The sequence below is a fragment of the Manis pentadactyla genome, chromosome 7, assembly GCF_030020395.1.
Source record: "Manis pentadactyla isolate mManPen7 chromosome 7, mManPen7.hap1, whole genome shotgun sequence".
In the NCBI taxonomy this organism is placed as follows: Eukaryota; Metazoa; Chordata; class Mammalia; order Pholidota; family Manidae; genus Manis; species Manis pentadactyla.
The window spans coordinates 59,990,862-60,014,546 of record NC_080025.1 but is presented as its reverse complement, the minus strand read 5'-3'; the positions used below and the strand labels follow the sequence as shown (position 1 = coordinate 60,014,546).

At 38.2% G+C, this 23,685-nt stretch overlaps 1 protein-coding gene and 1 long non-coding RNA gene across 4 annotated transcripts in view; one reads left to right on the top strand and one right to left on the bottom strand.

The window, feature by feature from the left end:
- The window catches only part of RELN (reelin), a 482,819-nt gene that overhangs the window by 62,303 nt on the left and 396,831 nt on the right, over positions 1-23,685 (bottom strand). For both annotated transcript variants that reach the window (XM_057504425.1, XM_036892412.2), the window contains exons 30-41: positions 22,256-22,463; positions 21,030-21,106; positions 15,483-15,641; positions 15,108-15,296; positions 14,294-14,567; positions 11,647-11,787; positions 11,358-11,535; positions 8,044-8,128; positions 6,819-7,001; positions 4,948-5,119; positions 4,750-4,852; positions 2,842-3,071 (exon numbers count right to left, since the gene is read on the bottom strand). In XM_057504425.1, the coding sequence (XP_057360408.1) occupies positions 2,842-3,071; positions 4,750-4,852; positions 4,948-5,119; positions 6,819-7,001; positions 8,044-8,128; positions 11,358-11,535; positions 11,647-11,787; positions 14,294-14,567; positions 15,108-15,296; positions 15,483-15,641; positions 21,030-21,106; positions 22,256-22,463 (1,999 nt within the window). The remainder of the gene's footprint in view (positions 1-2,841; positions 3,072-4,749; positions 4,853-4,947; positions 5,120-6,818; positions 7,002-8,043; positions 8,129-11,357; positions 11,536-11,646; positions 11,788-14,293; positions 14,568-15,107; positions 15,297-15,482; positions 15,642-21,029; positions 21,107-22,255; positions 22,464-23,685) is intronic.
- Positions 1,506-23,682, top strand: LOC118915971 (uncharacterized). Of its 2 annotated transcripts, none has more exons than XR_005026242.2 (3): positions 1,506-1,617; positions 10,965-11,054; positions 22,794-23,682. It is a non-coding gene; the product is annotated as an uncharacterized LOC118915971 (long non-coding RNA). The 2 variants fall into 2 exon arrangements; XR_005026243.2 differs by lacking the exon at positions 22,794-23,682 and adding an exon at positions 15,389-15,519.

Genomic DNA, 23,685 nt, shown 5'->3' with positions numbered 1-23,685 from the left:
AAATGCCTACATGGATTTTTTTGAGTTTCTTATTTATTCAAATGCTCTGAATACAAATGAACCACCTTGGTTGGATATTTATTACTGTTCACCTGCCTTGACACAGGAACTGCAAGCGCTATGATAAATGGGCTGAAGGGTCGGTTTCACAGTGGCTCCCTTCTGCTGAAATCTTACTTTGAAAATTTCTCACTGCTACCCTCCCTGATAGATGTCAGCTTCATTCTCTCAAACCAGTGGTATTCAAAAGGATCTGTTTTTTAAGCATTAACCTAAAATTTCAAGCACACAACAGTGCTTTCATTAAATAGGAGCTTAGTTGACTCATTATGAAACTATATAAAATAAAAGCAATTAGGAAATTTTAAACACAAAAAGACTCTAGATGAAAAGGACACAAAGGTGATGTGAATAAAATCTGACAGAGGCTCAATATTTATCCTTCAGATGTGAGTTGACTAAATGTGGAGATTATTATGGCCATTGCTGCACCTGAAAATATTTATCATACTTTTTTTGGTACCAAGTGTCCAGTAAGTACACAGAAAGGGTTAATTTAAACATGGCTTTTATATACATTTTTAGCATCGAGCACTAGTGCTGGTACTATGTACCATGTTGAATACCAAGGACTGGCTCACTGAATTGGAGAAAATTTCACTTTTGCCTTCTAGCAGTTCATGCCTGCGTGGGTTTTAAGAAGAGTGCTAATTTTTTTCCTGAAACAAGGACCAGACAACACTATTAAGGCAAATTCTTCTCTTTGCAGAAATGGTTGAAGGTAGTTTGAAAGGAGGGTTTTTATCATTCTGACAGTGGGCATGCCTCCAAATGACAAGGATGACAAATAGCATGATGGCCTAAGTTCTGTAACCTTATGACTGGAGGAGATATACTTTAAACTGACACCCGATACCATGAAAATATACATGTCTGCATTCCTCTTGTTTCGTTTCCAGGTTTTATTGCCATGCTGTATGTGTAAGCACAGCCCAGGGGACATGATCAGTGCTAAGTGAGGTGGTCTCTGTGACAATGGAGTGCTGTCCTGTGACCTGATTTCATTCGTACTCCTTTAAATAGGATTATGTCTATGTGGGAACTTGCTGAAGCAAGTCTCTGTTGTTAAAATACTTGAAATTCAAGGCCTACAACCTATCTTTAGGGCTCTATTTTAATAGGTTCAACCTGTACTTAGGGTTCTCTAATAATTTTCTATTTAATCTAATTCTTATCTGGATAGCTGAAGGAAATTTGAGGTCCATACAAGAGAAAACCTGGAGCTTTTCAACATACCAAAATAAGTGCTTGGCTAGCCAGGCCTCCTATCCTGCCCCCCGCCCACACCCCCTACTCCTTGCCTACACCACACACCATCCAGAAACATGGATTTTCTGCAGATACGCTTCTGTTTTCAACACTTGACTTTCTGGCCATAGCTGATTGGTTCAGATTTTCTTTTCTAGAAACAGGAAATAAAGAGTTCCAGAAAATGAGAGTTCTAGTTTGCAGAGCGATGTTAATGTCGGCATGATAAAAATGAGGGTCACAAAGTCCGTTTGCTGACATACTCACACTTCTTGAGGGGGTTCCGTGCAATTCCCCAGGATGTTTCCGGTAAGTTCTTCTGCCTTTTTGTAAGCCTTTTTGTATTTCTTGCAACATACGATCTTACATAATACAACTGATTTTGGATAAAAAGCTTTTCCTGAGCTATTTCCCGCTATCCCATTTTTCTACTGCCATCGCTTCCCATCCCCCCAGTAGCAGCTTCCCAGTTGTGCTGGCTGAGCTGCTGGCTCTGTCTGTCTCAAGCACCCTGAGGACGTTTTGCTTAGCAATGCTTACTTTTATAAATGGTTGGATTTTATATGAGAATAATATCCTGGTGTAAAAGCAAGAATTAATAAATGACCAACTTGAAAACACAAAATATTAAAGTCTTTAGCAATCACAGTATAAAAATTATGCTGATAACATGATGAGGAATGAACGGCTTATGCTCAAAAAGAATACAGACTTTTGAAAATTCACTTTCATCCTTTTTGGAAAAGTACTAGGTATTAATAGTTCTGCTCAGAGACCCAAGACTTCTAATTATGCTGAGTTTCACATTGGGAATGTAAATCTATTTCCATCTTGAAAGTATGATATTAATGCTTTCTTCTTTTTTTTTTTGACATGCCCTGAAAGTGTAAGTTCTTTATTCTGAGGGAAAAGACACATTCCGAGGCAGGCTGCTTTGTTGACACCCTCTCTTTGCTTATATTATTAGCTTTATTTTTTGAACTATACTTCTCATTTCCTTTCTGTTAGAATTGAAGTCCATTTCTTAGAGTCGAATATATGGAATATATGGAACAAGAATGCTGAGGGAAGTTGAAAGAGTAGAAATGCCTGGGGGAAGAGTGCTAACAATTTTTTAAAGAGACACTGAGAATATCTGTGGGCTTCCATCCTCCCTGCCTGGGAGACACAGGCAGGCAACGTTTCAAAGTCGTAAAACTCAAACTGCATCTGTATTGTAAGATGGGGATTACAACATTAGGGGAAACCACATTTCTGTTGCTTTCTAAGTGACCTAACAAAGACCAGCAGGGACAGAGACCCCACTGCAGGGTACAGTCCAAGGTGAGCTTTTTAAAATCTATCTTCAAATTATAAGTTATAGCATGTCAGGTCGGTGTCCTATGTTTTAAATATCCATTGATCTGCTTCAAGGGGAGAAGTGAGGAAGAAATGTAAGGTGGAAATTTCCCCCAATAAAGTGGCAAGACAACAGTGACAAGAGGGACAAACCATTAAATGAGAAAAATCCGGCCTGAAGTGGCAAGTCCTTACCCACAAAGATGCAGCTTCCCGAAGTGCACCACCTCCCGCCTCCAGCCCTGCATGGTTCCCGCGAAGTAGGTGCTGCTCGGGTGGTGCTCGGTGGAACACAACGAGCTGATGTGGCTGCTGCTGTGGTAGCAGAGAGGGAGCAGCAGGTGCCATGTGGCCCCAAAGTCCCTTGAAAACTCCAGTCTAACCGGGTCAGCAGATGAACTGTCGGTTGAGCACCCAACATTGATCTTGAGGAGGAAGAAAAAAATGATACAAATTACCTCCAGCAACAAGCTTGAAATGATTCACCACTTCTTCATTATTGTCTCAAGTCCACTTTCCTGGGAACTGGCTTGGTGCAATATTTAACACTATGAAATTGTTTTGCCTAACTGAGTAATATCAGTATGTTACCTTTAAATAATAATTTCTTCATAAAGAACCTCAAAAGGCCTCATAAAAAATTTATTTTCTCTCATTTTATAAAAAACTAGGAAGCGGGTGAGGCAGAGGCTGACAAGGAATTCCAAGTTTTACCTTTGGTCCACTTTCATAGGCAAGCCAAGCCAAGCCTGTTGTAATAAAAAGACTGTTTCCCTAATTCTAATCGTCAACTTTTTTTCAGTCTGCTAGATAGGAAGGACTTCTGTTTTCCTTTTTGTGACACCTTCCAAATAATGCCCAAAGTTTTGCATGTGGAGAACCCTAAATATACATTCAATATTAAAACAAAATGAAATAAAATCATTGCCAATATTTCCTTGGCACAGGAAGAGCATTCTGAGAAAGACCTTTCTAGTCATTAGGAAAATAATCAACCCATTTCTTTTTCTATGTTTTCATGTAAATTAAACGAATACTTAATTAAATAAATCCATAGAATTCTTTCTATGAAATTTTCCCTTCTTGCTTTTGGGATTAATATTTCCTTGCGGCCACAGCAACTGGATGTGTTTATATTTAAATAATTTTTGTTTTTGATGAACTTTATTATCTTCTTATGAGTAAACTATTGATTTGATAACTTTTCATCCATAGGCACTGTTTCCACCTAGGTTCTTTTGATAACAGACCTCTTAAAAGCACAGGCATTACTTTTTATTAACATGTAAAGCATAAGTGTTAGAAAATGTAACAGAGAGTTTAAAATAGATACAGAATTTCTCCACTAAAGCATCATTCAGTCAGGACTGTGAGATACAAGTGGCAACTCTAATTTAGGGTGCAGACAATTAACCAAAAACAAATATTCAGAATTTTGTTGATATAATTAGGCACTATTTTAAGCTTGCCCAATGGTTGGTATGGACGTCAATTATGAAATATGTATCTTTGAAAGTTAATACCATTGAATATTGGCACAGTGGACATTTAGTTCTGCTGATTTTATCTAAGTTTTCAAAATACATAAGGTTCTCTTTTATACATTATTAGTTTGCTCTCATGAAAAATAAAGGAGTCCATGAATGTTAATCAAATACAGAGGAATTATAAAAACACTGTAGCATTACTTTATCTGTAAAGTTCATGACACCATGATAAATATTACATAAATGAGCTTGCATGGTATAAACTATATTTAAATTGACCTTGGTCCTACATAGTAGACACAAATTATGAATAAATCATACTTTATATACTAATGTCCTTTCATTTTTATAATGTTTAAAATAATTTATTTCGGTAACTTCCCATTGTAGTAGGTGAGGAGATTATATCATAAATATAGGACAAAAATTCAGAAAGGAACCTTAATAGGGCAATTGGATCTGCTAATGCAAATAAATCATGATGTAAAATCTCTTTTGTCCTTGCACAAAAATGGAAAGTTACAACATATGAAATTATCTGAGATTTTCTTTTTCTTTCCTAGTTTTTTGTTCAAGATAAAATCTAAAGCATTTCTAATAGAACAAAGTCAAGTACCTCAAATTGTATGATGGTGTTCTCATTCACACTCAGGTCACGTGTGGTAATGGAATGCTCACCAACCTCATTTGAGACAAACACCATTGCTGAATCTTCCTCACTGTTACATAAGGAAATCAAAGAATCCATTTAGGCAAAAGTTCATCAGGATTTGTATAGAGCAGTGGGTTTTTTTTTAGCTTCTTAAATACTTACGGTGCTCCTTTTGAAGAATATGGGCAATAAAGACCAATGTTGCCACCGGGATAGAAAAACCAGTTGTCTTCTCTGGGCCCAAAGTCAAAGGTATCCAGAAGCATCACAGGATTGTTTAAATTATTTCCATCAATTATGAAGTCATCAACAATCCAGATTTCTTCTTTCTTACCTAAGGTATTTTTGGATAAAGGAAGTTTTTCCAATGGTGAAAACCTGATGGACATTTTTGCTCAATGAAAGAAAGTGCAGGACAGAAGGAACTCAGTAACAGGTTAAAGATACTCTTTGAGACATAGAAACACAAACTATGTAACAGTGTATTTACAATGATTAAAATGTGAAAAAATTAAGCTTTCTATCATGAAATTGACATAGTATAGACCAGCTGCACTAATTTCAAAAAGCTATGACAAACAGCCTGTGAAAATGTGTTGTCCCTCCAGTCACAGGGGTGCTATGGACCCTTCATCGGCAAGAGTGGGCTTTGAGTTATGTTTCCATGGTTTAGGGGAATCTGTGAGAGTGGGCAGTCAGCCTGTGGATTTACAACTGAGGTACACTAACTGATTCATGGAACAGCTCCTGGCATTTTAGAGTCAGCCTATGACTTAACATCATGCATCAGTCAGGCTAAAGGACCATGGCCATTAAAACACAGGCCTGATACATAATTTTATTTACTTGTTAAAAACTGCACAGAAGAAAACACTCTGTTACATAATACTTTCTTTCCCTTAATGCTTTTCAAAACTCCTATGTTTATTTGAAGATACGTGGGAATATAAAGAAAACTCGTAAAATCATTCCTGAGTCTGTCATAGAATTTGATTCAGCAATTTAGGCTGAGTGTTTAAGGAAGATAATGTTGGGGGGGCAAACCTAGGCTGTTTTTTTGCAAAGCACTGTTTGAGAACTGGAAACAAGATAAGACCATGCCATGTGCAAACATCAGGAGTCCCAAACATTGCTTCTTCACTGATTCCTACTTTTATCACAATCCTTGCACAGTATTAAAAAGGATTTGTAAACAGGAACCTGTAGATATAACCTTAGGATTTTTCTTTTTTTACTTTTTTCAGTGATTATAAAAGGTTATTTTTTTCTGTTCTCATGTTAAATTTATTTTATTTTTGACTTACTAGTTATAAAAGATATAGTTAAATTTTAGAGATGGCAGTATATTTTTCTTACCCATTTCTGTGTTACCTCTACAAAGAATCCATGTAATGTGATACCTCCATGCTAGTTAGGCCAGTAAATGAATGATTTGGTAGAGCCTGTTCCTTTATGATGAGCAGTTAATACAAACATAGGAAGTAATAAAACATTACAAGTTTGCAAAATCATTTTCTGTAACCATTTGAAAATGCTATTAAATTATACACTCATTTTAACTCACCACCAAAGCAAGTATACGTGATAAGAATATTTTATCTAAGGCTCTATCTGCTTGGTGTATGTAAATCCCTCTCACTTTGTCATGGCATTTTACTCTGATGTTATTCTGTCTCACTAATGAAACGCCACACTCAGAAGAACTGTATATTACTAAATGAATTCAGCAAAAATGTGGTTACAGTTGATGAGTGCTTAATGGTCATTTTGGAGTATTTTTTAAAAGCCTTAGCTCTATGAGAGTATTCAGCTATATATACATCATCAAGAGAATTTGAGTCAAGTATGGAAAGATGAAAAAGATTTATTAAGTTGAAAATTCATTGGGACTCTTTAAAAGTGGAGTGTGTAATGTAAAATGTGTGCTATGGACAGCTAAGCCCCCCGTTGACAAACACTTCCTTCATATCTTAGAAACAAACATGTTAACATGCCAGTCAGTTTTGATCACAGGAGAACACGTGTATTTTTACCATTATTGTAAGGTTGCCAGAGTCTGAATCTTGTAGCGTTGGTTTGGGCCATGTATGGCAAGGGCACATTAATGAAGAGTATGTTGGTTGTTTGAGGGAAGTAAAATTCATCCATCAGGTGCCAAGTGATTCCCCCATTGATGGAGAATTGTAATAGGATAGAGTGAGACCTTTCTGGAGTGCCTAGGAAGAAGATAACACAGGTGATAAAAATAGGGAAATGGTAAGTTCTTAGACTTATATTCACATAGAGGCTTTATAGTCCGAATACTTCAGAGGCAACTTAAAGTGATGACAGGTTGGGGTTTCTGTATGTGTATTTCCCCAAACACACACCAAATCTTGGATTTTCACACAATAGCATCTGCCTCTCTTTTTTCTTCAAATATGAACACGTGTCTTTCTGTATTTCATTTAGGAAATACTACATGAGATTTTTTGGATTCTATAGGCATCATGATTTTACAAGGGTCAAACATTTAAATGTCAGGATACAAACAAAATCTACTTAAAATTTTTTCATATTCAAATGGCATTATTTGTTAAGAAAATTGTTTAGTTAATATGAAAGGTCAGAATGAAAAACACTTGGTTTCTTTTGGGTTCACATCTATAAAAGATCCAAGATTTCTGTAAGTGAATGCTTTTTATTTTTAAAATTATTTATTTATTAAAAATTTTTTTATATGTCAAATATATTTTATTTTATTTACTTATTTTTATTGAAGTGTAGTTGGTATACAATATTATACTGGTTTCAAGTATACAACATAATGATTCAACAGTTATGTACATTATTAAATCCTCACCCTAGCTAAAGTAGTTACTATCTGTCACTATAGAAGGATGTTACCGAACTATTGACTATATTCTCTATGCTGTCATAAGTTACTGTTTCTAAATTTAAAATTCTTATAGCTAGAAAGTAGTGGTGGAAAAAAGACTCAGGGACATGATGATAAATTTAACTACCATAAAACCAATGTGATTACTACAGCTGTATGAAATTATTATAAAAAAGTTAGTTATCTTACCCTTATATTAAGATGAATTTGTATTTTAGAAGAACATTTTTGAACATTTATTTACTCAAATTTATGTTAGCTCTTTCATAAAGCAAAATTTATGGGCCTTAAATCCATTATTTCCTTGTGGAGGAAGAATTGTACACGGGGGAATTTACTTGATGGGAAATAATGAATTTGTACCTGTAGAACTGACTTACCTTTTGCTATAAACCTAAGTGAGAACTGTACATACATAGTATTGGTACAGTCTAAATCTCTTGAAATAAGCATCCTTAGTCCTTCCTGAAAACAAAAACACATATGTTAAGCAATCATATTTGCAAAATTATTTTCCTTTGGTATTATACACCTAACTTGCACTAGCTAAATAATAGATACACACAAGTAGTGATCAAGAAGCAATATTTGGTCCAGTTTAAAATGAAAAATGGATCAATTCCTCTTTCTTAGGGCTTCCATTTTCTATGCCTGAATGACACAATTTCGTTGTTTCAACTCTAAGTCACACTTAGAGTGCAAAAATGGCAGCATTGCATATCTACGGGCCTTTTAAAAAACTAGCCTCCTTCGACCACTGTTTGGTGAGAGGAGTAAGGAGGAAACAGACGGGACGTGTGCTACGTGCTCCTGCTGGAAGCTGGAACTAAAAGGTAACTTTTGCAGGGTTCCTAGGAGTCTTAGGAACTTACTACTCCTTTGTGTGCTCTGACAGCCCCGAGAGGCTCTCATTCAGGCTGACAAAACACCCTCCAGTTGGTCAAGTTAAATAAGGCATCACTAAGCAAACCCCCATGTCTCAGCTGTAACCATTCATGCAGGGAAGCCAAGGAAGGAGGAGAGCGATCACATTAGCTTTAGTAATTTTTTCTGCTAATTAACCATTTCTGGTTGCCTGGGACTGGCAGCCCCATAGCTGGTTTTCTCCCTGTATACACAGGATTGTGGTGACAGTTAGTAAAATAGAATTTCACTATGCAAATGTCCTAAAGTGCAAACAGACCTTTTTGTTTCTGAGCTGTGACTTCTGAGTGACTGGTCGGTGGTAGGAGGCTGTGGGATACTGATGGGACACTGCCCACTGATTTCTTAATTATCAACTCACAAATACCAAATGTAATTTTAGCTAGAGAAAGCAAATTCTTACTCTTCTTAACATTTACTGTAGAGCATATTCCTCAATAGCTGAACAATTTTAAATGGAATTTTGTAATAGCAACCACGTAGTGAGTGGCTACAACATGTTGAATTCTAAAATACATATATTACTACTTTAAAGCACCTGGCACTACTAAGGGAAAGATATTATTATCTTCATGCTGCAGATGAGGAAACTGGAACTCAGAGAGGGACAGTAACTTGCCTAAGATTACATAGTTTGTAAGTGGTGATGGCAGGATTTGAACCCAGATGTATTAGTTTCTGAAATTTATCCTCCATTCTTTATGAGATAACACTTGTTTTGTTTATTAAATCATCTTTTGGTTTGGGAGAAGAAATTCAGGTAATGTTGAAGTTAGAATTTAATGTTTTTTGATATCACTGAGAATTATTTGATATTATAATGAAGAAGGCAATGGCACTTACATCCCTCCCTCAATTTCACAAAGCAGAGATTCAAACTTCCAGGATGGAAGGTTTCTGTGTAAACACCTGTATTTCCAGGCTTTGTTTTCCTTTCATCCTAGTAACTCACTGCCCTGCTCAGTCCAGGACCCTCAATCAGTGCCTGTTCTTCATGTCTCGGTGTTTCCACCCTGTGTCCCTCACACACAAGCGTGAAGCCCTGCATGTTTTTACAGCTTTGTGCCATGTGGAGGCTGAAGCTCTATGGAAAGGTGGCTTTTGCAGCTTAGAATAAAAATGCTTTCAGGTGAATAGTTGATAGATCCAGCTTATAAATATCCCTTGCTAACATAATGACAAAAGAATATGATTACGCTTCTCCTTTGCTTATGGAATTTAAGTATAAAATTGTTCCCACCGGCAAATACAAGTCAGCCATAAAAGGATCCACTTCACACTATATCCTGTAGGAGCAATTTTGTTCAAAGTGGACATGATCTGTGATATGAAAGTATCTTTCTTTCTTATTTGCAAGATTTGTATATAGTTCAGCACTTGATATTAATTACATGAACTGTCAAGCCCTGCTTATGCATATATTATGGTTGACACAGATATGTTTCTTTTCTCATCCTTTTTCCAGTTCAGTAATTCATTTGTGCTAAATGTGAGGAGTTCTTTTGCATCCAACAAGTTATTTTAATAGCTGGTAGTACTATTGAATCTATAAACAATAAAAAGAGACTATCATTTCCTTTTTTATGAAGAAGTGCCTTTCTAGGTCAGACTGCAACCTACTGAAAGGTACAATCTGAGTCCTCTCTCCATCTCGCAGAGCTGATAGATAATGTATCTAAAACATATAGTGCTTGGCTGTTCTTGCATTTGGATGAATAAAAGACTATGGTTCTTGCTCCTTTATAGGATCTATGGTCTAGGTTAATGCTACTGCTGAAAAATTGATCAGGTAAAGATATCTGAATTGTGAAAAGGCACACAGCTTCTGCTTTTTGGTCTTGTCGACCACTTTTAACAGATCAGAAGTGAGCTAGGGGTAATGGGAGTTAAAGCCTTAGACAGGACTTAAAACACACACACACACACACACACTGGGAGTTCCCACTCTGAAATATTCTGCCTCAATTTCTTTGTTCCCTCACAACTCCGAATGACTTGTAAATCTCTCAGACCCCAAAGTATTTTTTCTTTCTTATCTACACTTAGAAATTCTGGATTCAAACAAGGATGACAGGGAAAATCTATTAACTCTAACTGAGAGTTTCAGGATGTCCAATTTTCTAAGTATTGGGTGTTAATTGTTAAGGTTGTACAGAACTTCAGATTTTAAAGATTTCATTTATTCTCCTAGATCAGCCTATTTCCCCATGTGGAGGAAGGTGGGATATACCAAGTATTCACATATGAAGATGTTGCCAGAGCCTTTCACACAACTGCTTAACCCTCTCTAACTGACATCTAGGTTGAAATACAAAAATATACTGACAATGTTTGAGAATGCTATTTAACTTGGCTTCAATGTTTGGTTTCCTTAAAGTCACTGAATGGTTCTACTGGCAGGAGGTAATGAGAAGAAAGAAAGGAAAAACAAAGACCTTTCATAAAACCATTTAAAATACATTGCAAGGTAAATATTCAGTAACATGCTCTGTTGCAGAAGACAGGATTCTGAAATTACGTATGCATAATTTTTATATACATAATTCCAGAAGAAAAAAAAGGTCTGATTTACCCAAGCAGAGGGAAAGTTTCACGCCTGTGTGATCCTAAAAAAATGATAGCACTGAATTGAAGTTGGTATGGGCTGGAAGACGATAACTATGTCCAAAACATTACGCCATCTGAATTGAGTCAGAAATGTATTTGTGTGAAACAGTGAATGACAAAAGGAATTTCAGTCCTAATGTAAAGCAGTAGAATATTCTCTGACCCCTTTAAAAATGAGAGATGTTCCAGATTTGATGGTTTCTCCATTCAGATTGCCCCTGTCTGCACCATACACTTCAGGCCAAAGGTCAGGATGTACGTTCCCATTGAAATCATCTTTAAGAATTGAGGGCAGAGGAGTGACAGGAACACAGCTAGTTCCACCAAAGCCCCGGTCACACCTAGAAAAAAAGGAGTTCCCATTGAAATTGGGAAAGGCATTGTCATGAGTTCAAGATGCCATTTTTATTTTTGCAATGCAACAAAAGAAATTGCCTGTTTTATTAACTTACACACAGTGCCCAGCATCACAAATCCCTCGTCCCGAGCACATCCAAGGGCACCCTGAGGCCAGTACAACCTGATCGATTGCCCAGGAGTCGGCCCCTGCAGTGTAGTTGGCCTGTATCCATCTGAAACGGGTCCTGGGAGATCTAGCCAAAGGAAACACACTTGGTTAGTGTCAAAGCCACCTTGAAAGCACAAAAACATTTATTTTATTTCTCCTTCTGCCTTCATGTGCCGTCTGCTGGGTACCAGTTCCCTCTTATTTGAGATACTTTATCGTCATACCATGTACTGGGTGCTATTTCCTCTAGGCCCACAGACAGGAGAGCAGAAAATGAGCTTTTTAAATATATCATCATTTCTTTCATACAAGTCTCTGACCCGTGAGTGATGGGAAAGTTATTTTGAACTATCAATTTATTCTGTTTGAACTACATGTAGAATTTTCATTTTTTGCTTTGAGGCTTTTACTGCTATTCAGAACTGGGAAAGAGATCAAGGATGATAAACACGAAGGAAGAATTGGAATCTTACAAATTTCTTGCCACTAGGTTCCTGTTCTATGTCCCTAGATGGTTCCTGAGACAGAAAACGGAGTTTGGCGCCTGAGATTCTGGCTCCCTAAGGGTTAGGACCAGAATGATGGGATGTGCTCCTATACTTTCTATTCTGTTTGCAATTGCCATTTGGAATATACTCTCAGAAGATTACCTTATCCAGAAATATAGGCAGCCTTACTGAATGGCAGTAGCAGTCGCTTATTTAGGAACAGACAGCATAGCCCAAATTTGTTAGTCACTTATTTGGAATGAGGACCACAGTCTACTTGAAGCAGAATTTCAATAGTAACATTTCAAGTACTATTGTTTCCCCTACACAAGTTCTGCAGAAACACAGCACAACAGCACAGCTGCCATTTCTTCACAGAAATCTAATCACGTCACGACTCCGCTTAACACCCTTCAATGGTTCTCCAGCACATGCAATACCAAGGCCAAACTGCTTATGATCACATGCATGTCCTTTTATCATCTGCCCTCTTCCCTTGCCTTATCTTTCCCTATTTCTTGCCTCACAATTATATTCTGACAGCACTGAATCCTTGAATTTCCCCATCAGCTCATGCTTTTTCTGGTCTCTGGTATTTTGTTTTGCTAACGACAGCACAAATGCCCTCCCACAAGCAAGCCCCCTTTACTAGGACATGCTCTCATCACTTAATTAGACTCAGTTCAGACATCAGATCCTCTGGGAGGCTCCCAGATCTCCCCAAACTGAGTCAGGGGAGATATCCCCTTGTGTTGCAATAATATCCCTGAGTATTATATCTGCTATCATTTTATATTATAAATAACTGCTTAGATGTCTGTTACCCCAAATAATTTATTTGGATCTTGGCATCAGCTTATTCATTTTGTATCAGAGTTCTGAAACACAATCTCCATATATTTAATAAATGTTGAATAAAAATAAAGTGAATAAATGAGCTACACATAAGTATTTTTTTAAAGTCTGGGAGTCCATAGAAAACCACTTTAAGTTAAACATTAAAATTTTGGTTTGCTGAATTTTTGTTCTGCTACTTGGTTGTGCATCTCTGAATCAGAATTGAATCAACAAAACAGAAACCACTGTAAGCATTTAACACAGAATTTAATGCAAAGATTTGGATGCAGTTAGTGGCAGAGCTGAGAAGCGCCTACAGGGGCGGTGGGGAAAGCAGAGTTTAGCAAAGTCAGGAAGCCATTACGAGTCCAAAGCTGTAGGGACACAGGGAGGGGACTTCGGTGCTGGAGCCCAGGGGCCAGGGTCCCCGGGAGGGCCCTTGGAAGGAGGTGGAGCCTCTGAGGTTGGCCAAGATACACTTGAGGCAGAAAGGGAGGGGGAGGAATACCCTGGATTCTCTCTCCTTCTACCCTCCAATCTCTCGTCTGCCACTGTCTAAGTCTATCAGGAAGCCAGCAGATACAGGAGGCTGGCCAATGCAGCTTGCAGATGACAACTTGCAGCAATTCAGAACAGCGCAGTGGAAGGGAGAGGCAGGGATCTGAGGGAACAGTCCCAGGCTGGCAGAATCCCTAACCAGCCACCACAGTACACAACAGAGTCTAGAAAGACCCCCAAATTCTCCAAATGCCTAAACCACAAAAGTGGAAGCCTGCTATAAGTCAAATACAGCTCTTCAATGTGATCTGAAATGCTGGGGAAGGGAAGAAAGATGTAAAACAATGTGAGCATTCCAAGGGAACCAACATATTATTCTTTCTGTGGTACTGAGATTAAAAACAAACAAGCAAATAACTAAGGATACTCCACAATGTGTGATGATTTCACACATTGCTTTATGTGAATAAGCATCAGTCTGGTTATTGGGTAGACTATTTATTTTTAAAACAGCTTAAAAACGGAATCTGGTAGGCAGCCTTCAAGTTGCCAAAGAACAGAAAAGTTCATTCTCATAAAGCTTTTGAAACTCTCTAACCACATTCAAAAACTGCCACCCAAAGCACCTTGCACTCTTTTTTTCCCTGGCATATTCCATGCATAATTACTGTGAGAGAGTAATAGAATTGCCAAGTGGAATCACAATCATTTTCAAATTAGGTGACAGAAACCTAAAGTTCTGACATGGAGCCAGAAGACAATTCTCACATGGTGGAGGGTGGAAGGTAGACAGTGATCCGCTTCCAATTCTGGAATCTTTCCGAGGTGTAAATTGAACTTTCTGTGTAGTGCAGACAGCCAATGGTTGGAGGAACACACTCTTCGGTGACAAGATGCCAGTCCCTGCCATTGTTTAGAGAATACTGGAGCTGTATGCCGTGGGAGCTGCTGAAGGGCTTGCTACAACCCATGCTCATTTCAAACTGCAAGAAGGTTGATGCTGACACATGAAAGTCCCAGGTCTCAGCATAACGAGGTTTCCCTACAAAAAAGGGAAAGTTTAATGGTAACATATAATTGTGCTCTTTTAAAAAAATGTGTCATTTTTGCTTACAATGAACACTTTCAGTAGCAAACAAAAATCATGTCATATCTGAAGTGCCTCATAGGAACTGAGACTTTCCACCTCACATTAATGGTTTCTTTTTGGTTAGCAGACTCAGAAATAATGGAAGGTTGTTAACCTGAAAAGCTTTACTATCTTGAGAAGGCCTAACACAGAATCTTATGTCTGCCATTCTGCAAATTATGAAACATGTTTTCAGATAGATATTTTTTGCTCTGTTTTTAAGAAACCTTGGCTATATTATAACATGCTCTGTGAGAGACAGTTCCGGTGGAAACTGTCACTGGGCTTGCCAAGTTACATTAGAGGACAAGTCTTTTTTCCTTCCCCAAGAGCCTTCCCCAGGACAGGCAATTATGTACACAATTTTACATCAGAGAATCTCCTCTTGAGGTTTAGTTGATTGAGTCATCTAGTTAATTAAATATTCCCCCTATATCTGGTGGAAATATATACCTATGCTTTCAGTGAATATCAGAGCCGTATCCATGGAGAGACAGTCAATATCAACTTGACCTCCTTGGATTCGATACCAGTTGGCTTGCAAATCTATAGAGCCATCAAATTTGTCTTGAAACCCAGTTTGAGAGCTGTCATTCATTCCTATAAGGACATCATCTAAGGCCCACTGGGCTGAATGCTTCCCTGAAATCAGATGAATAAAGGCAGTTAGAGAAGTTTCATTAGATAGCAATATGAATATGTTTATGACTGTGATGTTAAATCCAATTGTCTAGGAAATTATAGAAAATTAAGAAACACACAATATAATGCAGCTTTAACTGTGTGACCTAAAAGATACCAGGGAAGTTGGGGTGAGCAGGAACTTGCCATGTTGGGGTTGCCACCATCGAAAAGCTGTTGCAGGCGTCTTGGCCTCCCGTGGCAGGTCAATGGAAATGATCTGTGGTTCCAGGAATGACATGAAGTCCAACTCTCGAAGCAAATGCCAGAGTATTCCGTTGTCATTTGAATACTGAACAACAAGCCCTGAGTTCAAAGACATAAATCCAGTTACTTGGACAGCTTTCCTAGAGGCAAAAAGGCAAGGAACAGTGTTTTTTAAATGGTGAGACTGTAGCATAAACTTTAAATTGCATCTCATAGAATGAGGGCACATTCATCTAACTTCCAAGGCATGAATTAGTAGACCTGAAGGCTCATCAATTCTTTGACAGTTTTTAATGCATCAACTCCCAGGAAATGGAGAAAGAAAATACATAAGCTCTTTAAAAGACTACTCAGCTTAGTATGAGCGATGAGTAGCTTGGTAAGGGAGACGTAAAAATCCACTCCATGTATTTGAATTTTAGATTCTGTCCTGCACATTACAAAGTCTCATATCATTATTATATATGCAGAAGTAACATCTCAATCTTTCCAGCACAAAGTCGAGTTGTGTTCTGTTCGGCTGAAGCACCAGACAGCAAGCACAGCCCAATCGGAAATTCTATTAAGCAGCGGGATCCTTTTACTGGCATTTCACACTTTGTCAGACCTCGGTCAGTGAAGCCTGAATATAGCCAAATTACTAAACAGCAGAGCAGAAAAACTCACTCCTCTCCAGTGGTAGCTCTACTGTTCTTTCTCTGTGTCACCCATTCCCCTTTCTCTCATGCCATCTACCCAAGGTCCCACTGTCTGTCACCAGAGAGACGTGACTTAGGGACATGCCCCTTAAAGTGAAGGCACTGCAAGTGCTGCCCTTGATACCTCACCCAGAAACATCTGTGTTTAAAAAGAGGACAGAGGGCAAGGGTACTGGGGAAGACAAGGGGAAAAACTGTTAATGATGAAATGGTGGGAATCAACAGAAGACACACACACACACACACATTTTTTGAGGGCTTTCTTGGTACGTTTCTAATCCCTTATTCCGTTACTGTTCCTAAGCCTGGCACTGCATATTCATAATTATAACTAGGGATACTGAAGTACTTTCTGAGTGTTCACAGAAATTATATTCAGTAAAATTGTATTTGTTACATTAATTTCATTATACTCTAACATTTTGGGGGGAAATTTCAAATCATTCATGATACATACAATGACTTATTAGTTTCTCCATTGCTGACTGGTTAGAATATCTCAATCCCTTTCTCATGCTCAATATCAAAGAGTTTACTACAATTAGATTTCAGGAAATATTATGATAAAATATAGAACTAAAAGAAAGCTTTTTAAAACTCATTTATTGCACATAGAATTATCGTCACCACATCTGGCAAGGGATAATGGCAGGAAAAACAACGGCTAAGAGGCAAAAATCAGAATTCTCAGGAGAATTAATCTTACTACATTTAAAACAGAACACATCATCATTTTTAATTAGAGGATAAAAACAGCTCAAAGAATGGGAGCTCTTTGGGAAAACAGTAATCTGTATACAGGTGTAGACAACAGCAGAGCTTCACGGGTAGAGGCGAGACCCAGGTGCTGGAGAAGGCAGGGAGTCATGCCAAGTTCATGAAGAAAACTGAAGCTAGGGTATTTCTGGTCTCTACTCTAGCCAAGTGGAGGAATGTCTGGCAAAACTCCCATCTCCAACCCTTGATGTTTATTCAAAATACGTCCTATTGGCTTTTGAATGTGATTTTAAGTGGCTGAGAGAGCAGACATTCTGTAGTTTTTCCTATGTTAATACAGTTTACATTTGTGTTAATAGAGTTTACATTTAGTAAGATGAGAGGGAGATGGAATAATTTAGATAGTTATCTGGGGATAACTTATTCAGAGGATAAATTATAGTACCAGAAATGAAGCATCATGAGAACAAAATTTCACTGGCTGGTTCTTTCTAGCACCTTCTACGCAATGTACTGTCCAAGGACCTGCATAAGTTGGGAGCAGTCCCTACCAGTGGTAGCTTTAAAACACATTCACAGATTTTAAGTAGTGGAGCTCGATTCTCCCCTTTTTGAGTGTGCTTGGACTCAGTAGCTTGCTTCTAATAAAGAATATGGTAGAAGCGAAAGTATGTGACTTTTGGGACAGGGCCACTAAAGGTACTGCTCTTTCTTTTTTGCGCACCTGCTCTGTGGAGAGCCAGCTGACAGGTGGTAAGGACACTCAAGCAGCCTCTGGACAGGTTCACTTAGGGAGAAACTGAGGCCGCTTGCCAACTGCACGTGAGTGAGTATCCTGGATAAAGATCCTCCAGCCCTGGGTGAGTCTTCAGATGACTGTACCCCTCCTGGCTTCTATCTTGGGGCAACCTCATGAACTCCTGAGACAGAACCATCCAGCTAAGCTGCTTCTGAATTCCTGACTCACAGAAACTAGAAAATAACTTGTCTTCAGCCACCCAGTTTTGGAGTCATTTCTTATGCACCTGCCACCCCAGGCCTCCTGAATCAGAATCTGTATTTTAAAGCCTCTGAAAGGATTCAGACGTATGTTAGATTACAGGAAGCATAGCTCAAGAGGCCCTATTCCATTTGGCTTCTGCTCATAGCCTTTCTCCTCAGGAACTTCTTTAGGAGTGTCACATATGCCTCAGGCAGAAGCAAGATGCAGAGATGAGGGCCCCAATTGCCAAGGACAAGGAAGGAGTGCCTCCCAAGTATGAAAGAAGGGAGAAACACAAGAAAGGGGACAGTACCCATATTCCATATCAATTGCTGAGCCTCATTAGCTGTGTCATCTAACAAATTGTACATCTGACTACACCAAGCCATTTTAGCTCATCGACTGAGTGTTTAGGGCATGTAAAAAACATTTCTCATTTTAAATTACCACTCCATCTGCTTTCTGCCCAGTCTTATTGAAAATAGCCTAATTTTGCTTTTAATTCCAAACATGTACACTGACACTTCAGCTTGAGTAAGTAGGAAATCTTTACTTTTATCAGTGGAAGAGTTTTGTTCTAGGATTTAGGCAGATGTACATTTTAACAACCAGTTTTCAAAAAAGGCTGAGAAATGCCTGTGGGATGTGAATTACACAGCCGGGAGTTCAAAAAAAATGGCTCAAGAATGGTTGAGAAAAAGTTGTTTGTTCCTAAAGGGATCTTCCAGGAATTTGCCTCACAGAGCAGATAATAGCACTGGTAATCAGAGGTTAAGGATAGAGCCTAGCCTCATATCTATGACAAGGGGTTGCTTCCCAGTGAAATCTGCTCAGTTTTTTTTTTAAACTCATACACAAATAGTGATACAGATCTGTAATTTTCAGAAGAGTCATGCATACAATTGCAATACTGTCCCTACAATGAGCTATTTTAAAATAGTGATTTTGTTACAAGGCTTAAAGAAAGCATTAAAATGCTCTACCTCTTTAATGAGAAAACAAGGTCCTAAGGACAGGACCCTGTGCTCTTCGGCATCCCTCAAAGCTCCTGTCTCTGTGAGGCAGAGCACGTGCTCAGAAATAATCACTTTGAACTACTTATTGTTTCTATAGGATGATCTTGTAAAAACATAAATTATTATTATATTGCTGCCTGGCCTATAAGCCTTCAGTTGGCTTCCATGACACACGGATTCAGACGATTCTGCCTGACTCGGCTCCTGTCCCCTATCTCTGACCACCCCCTTCTGTCATGAGCCCCGAGCCACACTAGCCTTCTTTCTGTTCCTCCAATATCACAATTCTTTTCCTCTTCATAGCTTTGCTGTTTCTCCTGACTGGAAAACTTTCCCTGATCACATGCAGGCTCCTTTATACCCTTTGGATTTCAGTTTCCATGTCACTTCCTCAGTGAGCCCCCTCCCAGACTACTCTATCTAGATCAATATCTCCTCCTGCAGAAGCTTACTTTCCATTTTATCAGCTTATTTATTTCCGTCTAGCTGATTCATCTAACATCTTGCTTATTTATTCTTCTTTACTGTTTATTTGATGACTCCTCACTAATATTGGTGTTGTTAAGGGCAGGGATTTTTTTTGCTGTGATCACTGGTGCCACACTGGTTCTTCCCTATCATTTGCACTTTGTCCCCTTCATCTCATTGTCTCTTTCCCTCTGCCACATGGCTGGCAACACCCAGAATCCACTCAGCAGCTGCTTCATTATCCCAGTGCTAGAATGAGGATGTTAGACTCACAGTGAAAATGCAGCACAACAGAGAAAACTTTGTTTTCAACCCACTGAGCTTTAAAGGGCTCTCTGTTATTGCAGCGTAACCTGGCTCATCATGACTGATGCATGAGTCCTGGGAACACTGTGTGGGCAGCTCCTGGAAGTGTCTGGCTTAGAGCAGATTCCTGAGAAATATTTGTCAAAGAGATTAGGAAACACAAAAGGGTCTATGAAAGTTTCTAGACTGCTGCTTCAGTAAATGGATGATCTGGGTTATTACTAGATTGAAGTACTGAGATACTCAGAAAAAGTCATGAAAACTTTCAGTTAGGGATGGTAGAGCCAAGGACATTTAGAACTGATGAACAGCACTCTCGGTAGCTGTGTTGACTCACAGGTAGAGTTTAGGCCAGTAGGTTTTACACAGTCATGCCTGACATAATGACAAATATAGAAGCTGTGAAAGTCTTCACATGCGGTTCATGATTTCAAGGTTTGTAGCAAGACCCATGTGAGAAGCCCATGGATTCTGTGCTAGGAGCCAACTCACACTCGGGGTCCTTAAGAAATCCCATCATATTTATAGAGCTCCTGAAGCTCTGTATGCTTCAAGCCTTTTGCAGTTATTTTAGAACTGAATCACTGAGGCAGAGGATGGTATGGATGCCTAGAAAATAGAGTTTTAGGCAAGGAGAGAGGCAGTATGTCGGTGGTTAAGACTCAGATTCTGAAGCCAGCATAAGTGGTTGGGATCTCTGCTCATCCACTCACTAACTGCATGACCTTAGGTAGGTAACTTGTCCTCCCTGTGCCTCGGCCCCTACGTCTATAAAATAGGACTAATAATAGTACCTATGGCAAAGGGGTATAGAGAGTAAACTAATACAGATGAAATGCTTCGAACAGCTTGTTGCACATAATAGGTGCTCAGTAAAAGTTAATATTTATTATTAACTGCTTCTTCTACAGAAGGATTCCAGTTTTCCCACAGTGTTCATGGGCAGGAAGAAAAGTGTGACCTGTATTCAGAAATGCTCTATGCAAAAAGTTTCTAACCCTGTGCTGAATGTGAAAGTCTGCAATTTTTCTCTCCCTAGGGCATGTTGTAAAGGGATGGATGTTAAAACAAAATACTCTTTGACACAGAACAGACATGATGCTTTTCAAGCTTAAGGACCTGGATGAGGAATCTTAGAGATCATGGCTCTATTTCAGCTACCCATTTAATGACAGAGAAGAGAAGAGAAGTAGTAATTCAGGGTAGTGTATCACTTTGCAGAATCCTGGCCAAACTTTGGGAAGAAAGGAGACTAATTGCCAACAGTAACTTTAATTTATATGGAAATATAGAAGATTACCTTCATTTCTAGCTCTTGGTTTGATGCAGGTAATCCCTGAAGTTTTGCTTCCAATTTGTATATAAAACTGAACTAGTCTGGGAAACAAACAAGCAAACATTTCAGTTTACTTACAAATTGAGTATTTAGAAGAGATTTAACCTTTTGTATTTTGACAGATTAAAAAAACTTCGGGCATATGACAAGCAGAAACTACACAGATTATATAGTAAATTCATCTGGTCACTATTTAAAAAAGTTAATTAACATGACCATTAATTTTATTCTATAATGATGATTTTAAAACAAAAGGAAATAGTTTACCTCCATTTCATTGTGACAGTCTGATGTAATTTAATGAAATCATTGAAATAGAAATTCCTTTAATCAAGATAATACTATCCTTGAAAATGCAATATGAGGAAAAAATCTAGGGTTAATGAGCTGAATGCTATATTTGTTTAAGGCCAGATAATTACCTATGTTACCGATTTAGATTCAGATGGTTTAATTTTCCCCAACTGACACTCACTCTATGTGATGTGAATTAGGCCTCAGGTCATGGTAAACCAATAGAGCCTATATGACCTATATTCCTCTGAGAACTCAGAAGGGGAAAGATATTGAACACAGAAAAAATATGACACAGAGCCCCAGATTTTAGTGAGGATGACGTCTAAAAGTTTCAAACATTTCTTCAGTTTTCTTTCTTCCAATTCTCAAATAATTTAATTGACAATAAAAAAGCACAGTTTTATTTTAGATGTGTTACTATTTCATTTGACTTTAAAGCCAAGTAGGTATTTATTTTACCAGTAGGTGTCAGTGTAGGTATTTTAAATTTCTGGAGCAGTTGCCAGTAAGCAAATACAAATAAACATAGATAAACAGGATATATCATTTTCCGACACACAGTTTAAAGGGGAAAAAAATCTTCAGTTCACCTGGCATATATTAAAAATTATACCAAATAGTCTTTATATTAACACAGAACTTTAGAAAACCAAGCTGACATACATTAGACATAAAGGTCTTGTAATGACTGAGCAGTGATTAATGAATTGTGATATAAGTTTTGTAGAAACTATTTATTATGAAGTTAAAGTTATGCTTCATTTTTATATATCAGAATCTATATATAGAAACATTATTATGTAAACCTTCAATAACAGAACAGAGTGCTTTGGGTTAGACCACATGGTGGTAAATGCCAAGTTCACAGAGAAGTACATGAGTTAATTACTTACCTGATATACCTGGTGTCCAGAGGGACAGTCCTCGCTTCCCTTTTCCCAGGGCCATTGAAGTAGAGAGATTTACCATCATTAAGTATTCCACAGCCTGTTCCAACCTGACCTCCAGTGATCTTGTACCACAGAGGGCTGAGCTTCCCCTCAAACCTATCGAACATCTCACTGTGATTAGGGATGTTAGACACGCAGGTTCCTTGTGCAGCTTCAGAGAAAAGAAATACATAGGGAGGGGTTCTGCTGAAATCACTAAACATCAGAAGGCATAATGTACAGAGCTTAGGCAAAGAAGCATTTCCACAGATGTCGGGGAAAGAAACCATGTGGAGGTTTGTATCTCACAATTGTTTACCTAAATATAGTCATCACTACCATCATCAAAACACTATTTTGCCTCTATAATTTTTATTTTTTAGAAGAGAGACATTGGGAACCACACATTTCCATGATTCTTGCTATTTAGAGGATTTGTGCGAGCTGAAAAACAAATTTTGTCCATAGTAAAATGTGCTGAGTTGTTTACCTCCTATTATAGGATCAACAAGGGGAGTTAGTCCCAGATTTCAAAAAACCACCCTGGATGCCGCGAGTGGCTGCACTCCCCACAGAAGGCCTACAGCAACACGTGTTTGTTGTCGGTCAAGTGCCAGACGAAGGGCAGAGCACTGAGAATCTGGGAAGTATCCTTTTAAAGTTGCCTCTGGGAAAAATTCTAAAAAGAGATCTTGAAGCTTATAATATATTCTTCATTTTATTCTTTAATCTTGCTTCCTTTTTATTTTTGCTTATAGCAACATCCAAGGGTGACTGTGGTCAGAAAATACTTCTCTTGTAAAGTTCTCTTTTGGCAGTCTTGCATCTATCATTCCATAATTTGGTTTTTATTTTAAATTTATCAAAGTACATTTCTTACAAAAAGCAATGTAAAGAGCACAGGCTACCGCTGAAGTCAAGTGAGTAAGAGTTTCGGATTGTGTTTTACAGAATGACAGCCAGGGTTTGAAGTCTAGTTTCAGCAATTCCTAGCTGTGCGACCTTGGGAGAGTCTGTATTTATTTCCTCAAACATAAAAAGAGACAATAACAGCATGATGGCACAAGGTTATTATTGGAATTATATGAGCAGAAATAAAAGCACTTACTAGGATGTCTGGCATGAAGCAGGGCCTCAAACTATGTTAATCATCATTACTATTACTAATAAATAACTCTCCTTTAAGGAGTGAATTTGTGTTATCGTATTTTTCTTCCTCAGGTGGCTCAAAATACAAAATATTTTATACCCCATGTGCCTGGATTACAAATTCCTACAATTAAGACTTAAAGAAAAATAATCTCAGAATGCATGCTCTTGGAAGATCTGAAATGAAATATAGTAACTAGAGATTAATATTTTATAAACAACCATCAGACACATGTCTGTGGCCT